This window comes from Convolutriloba macropyga, chromosome 8 (assembly GCF_964194025.1).
Source record: "Convolutriloba macropyga chromosome 8, txConMacr16.3, whole genome shotgun sequence".
NCBI lineage: Eukaryota > Metazoa > Xenacoelomorpha > Acoela > Convolutidae > Convolutriloba > Convolutriloba macropyga.
Genome location: NC_134475.1, coordinates 39502461 through 39505182, shown reverse-complemented (window position 1 = coordinate 39505182; position 2722 = coordinate 39502461). Strand labels below are relative to the sequence as shown.

The 2722-nt window shown below is 37.0% G+C and overlaps 1 protein-coding gene across 1 annotated transcript; it reads right to left on the bottom strand.

The window, feature by feature from the left end:
* Positions 1-467: 467 nt before the first annotated feature.
* LOC142344719 (uncharacterized) lies at positions 468-2309 on the bottom strand. The gene has a single exon (XM_075396594.1). It carries the CDS (start codon positions 2249-2251, stop codon positions 1109-1111), a length of 1143 nt encoding a protein of 380 aa, XP_075252709.1. The 5' UTR covers positions 2252-2309; the 3' UTR covers positions 468-1108.
* Between the last annotated feature and the right edge of the window lie 413 nt (positions 2310-2722).

Here is a 2722-nt window from a genome sequence, read left to right as displayed (position 1 = left end):
CTGGTTAAATTTATACTGAATCTCTCACACAAAAATTAATCAGACTTTTTAGATTATCACGATAAACATTGTCATATCATCTCCCTCCAATATTTCAATCTTTCAAGAAAAATATCAACATTCATTAAATTTTTTTTGTCAAATCAAAATTGTTATCTGAATTTTAGATATTCATCAATTTCCTTGTTTTTCATTTTATTAACTTTAACATTTCTGCATGTTTCAAAGGTGTTCAGCGCCTCATAGTTTTTCAATTTTTGTGGATCAACAGAACACAACTGTTTTAAGCGTGAGAGCCTTTAATTAATCACGAATTTATCTGCGATCAACATCAACTGTTAAAGTTATCACAGGTAAAAAAAGCCTTTTATTCACTGTAATTACTCTATAAACTTCATATCATCTAAAGCGTTCGCCGTTTGGGAAATTTATCAAAGGAAGTGATCAGTTATCAGGTAGAACAACGATAAAATTCCAATTTTTATTAAATCATCAGTAAAATAAGTAACTTTGTTACTGCACAAATAATTTGATGACAATTAATTCACAATGCTAATGCTAAAATATTAAAATACAACTCGCAGATGCTACTCACCATGATACACAAAAATACCTTGGCTACGACAAAAAACATGAATATGTATAATACATACCACATCTGGTAATTAACAACACACAGTAAACGAGGGTCCCATTCTAGACTATACAACAGTACTTTGGTTCGATATGAATCAGATACGTACAATTTCTTCACCCAATCAGGCAACGTTCTGATAAAAGGTGTAAATAATTACATTCAAGGAAGCCCTAAAATATATTTATACAAGCAGTGATACAAGCTAACAATATCCTCATGGAGTGTTCAGGCAGTAGCAACTAACAAAATATTTAAACAATATTACAGGTAGAGGAAGAATACAAACAAAACAATTTGGAGGAAAATCTACATTAATATATTTTATTACTACTGCTAAACTGATCACGATTCAATGAAAAATTACAACCTGCTCCGGTTATCTTTTTTGAACTAATACAATACACCAGTACATAACTTTACTAGAAACTTCTCGCAAGCTTGTATCACCACTAATAAATTTATTAACGAAGATTAACAATATTTGATCTCCCTCGTGCTTGGTGTGGGATTGGATTGTGATCTCACAATTGTGGTTGATCGACCATTAGTAGCACCTCTTGGTAATATATCCGGTGACATAACCCTTCTTGGCTGTTCGTCTTCATCTTCACTACTTGAATTTTCCGGCGATTTGATCATTCCGGCTACAAATACTCCTCGTGACTTATTCCAGATGTTTTTGGCAGCCTGTACTGAGCTAAATCCGTCCAAAAACGAGCCAACAAAATCCTTCGCATTGTCCTCCCATCTTCGAATCATCTCTTGACTTCGCGTTTCAACTGACGACACCCATGAACGGCTTTTGGCATTTGCGCGCTCTATTCTTGCTTTGATCCTTATTTCCTTCTCTTTGAGGAATCCAACATTAAGATCCTTTCTAGAGTATCCTCTCGACAAGTTCCTACGAACGTAATGATCGTAATCTTTAACAACACGTGAGATAAGGTCTGATGTTGAAATTCCTTCTGTTCTCTGAGTAGCCGCGAACCGCTCAGCTTCTTTAACAAATTTGTAGATATCCCCACTGGTTCCACCGGAGCCACAAGAATACGGCAAGTCATCATGAGCAACAAAATCAATTTTCATCTCTTCTAGGAACTCCATTGTAATCGACCACGGACAGGCCTTCATTACTTCATCAACATATCGACAATGGCGCACTGCTTCATATCTTTCCCATTCTGTGTTAACTGTTTGTCCCTTGTACGAATGTACTTCATGATCCGGTGATACTCCGACAATCAAGTATGTATGCGGAAATAGAAGCTTTGCTTGACGTAATGCACGCGCGTGACCAGCATGAAATACGTCAAATACACCGTCAGCATAAACACGGACAGGTCTGTCATATTTACCCAATTTAGCATCTTCAATCTTAATTGGTTTAAAATTTCTTAGTGCTTCACGAATTTTTACCGCTTGCTCTTGGTCACTGAAGATTGCAGTCTCGGCAAAGGCAAGTTTTATACCGAGGTTAAATCCGTTTGGAGATTCAAACTCATCACAAGAATGAAAAGATTGAGCACTTACTAACTCGCCGGAGCTCGTGTCCCTCTTTTGGAGCTTTGCCGGTCTACTCACCTTAGGGGAATTCTTTCTTGCCCGCCGTTTCATTATTCAAATTTACACCATTTTTCTGAAATAACGGGACTGACTCCAAAGATGTAGCGTAGAAGCAAAATATCCGCTATCTCAGGAAGACCAGAAAATTGATTTCTCGAGCTGAATTTTCAGCTCGTATCGTTGGTCCCTATCGGCTTCATTAAAACAATGATCCGTTGTTTCTGCATGTGTTACAATCGCAAGCGATTTGCTATGTGCAGATGGTTTCAGCAAAAGCTTCTCTATTAAATTCTTTGGAAAATTTTTGTTAACAACTACAATTTCAGATTTGCAATCACTGACAACCGCATCATAGATCTACTATAAGAATTTCAGCTTGTTAGTCCAAACTGATTCTCTCTTTACAAAAACCTGCTGGTTGCAAAGAAATTTCACAAAATGTTGGTAGATACAACAGTACATAATTTTTTCTGTTTGTGCCCCCCCCCCCCCAGAACGCTATGCGCCCCCAATTACAGAGCA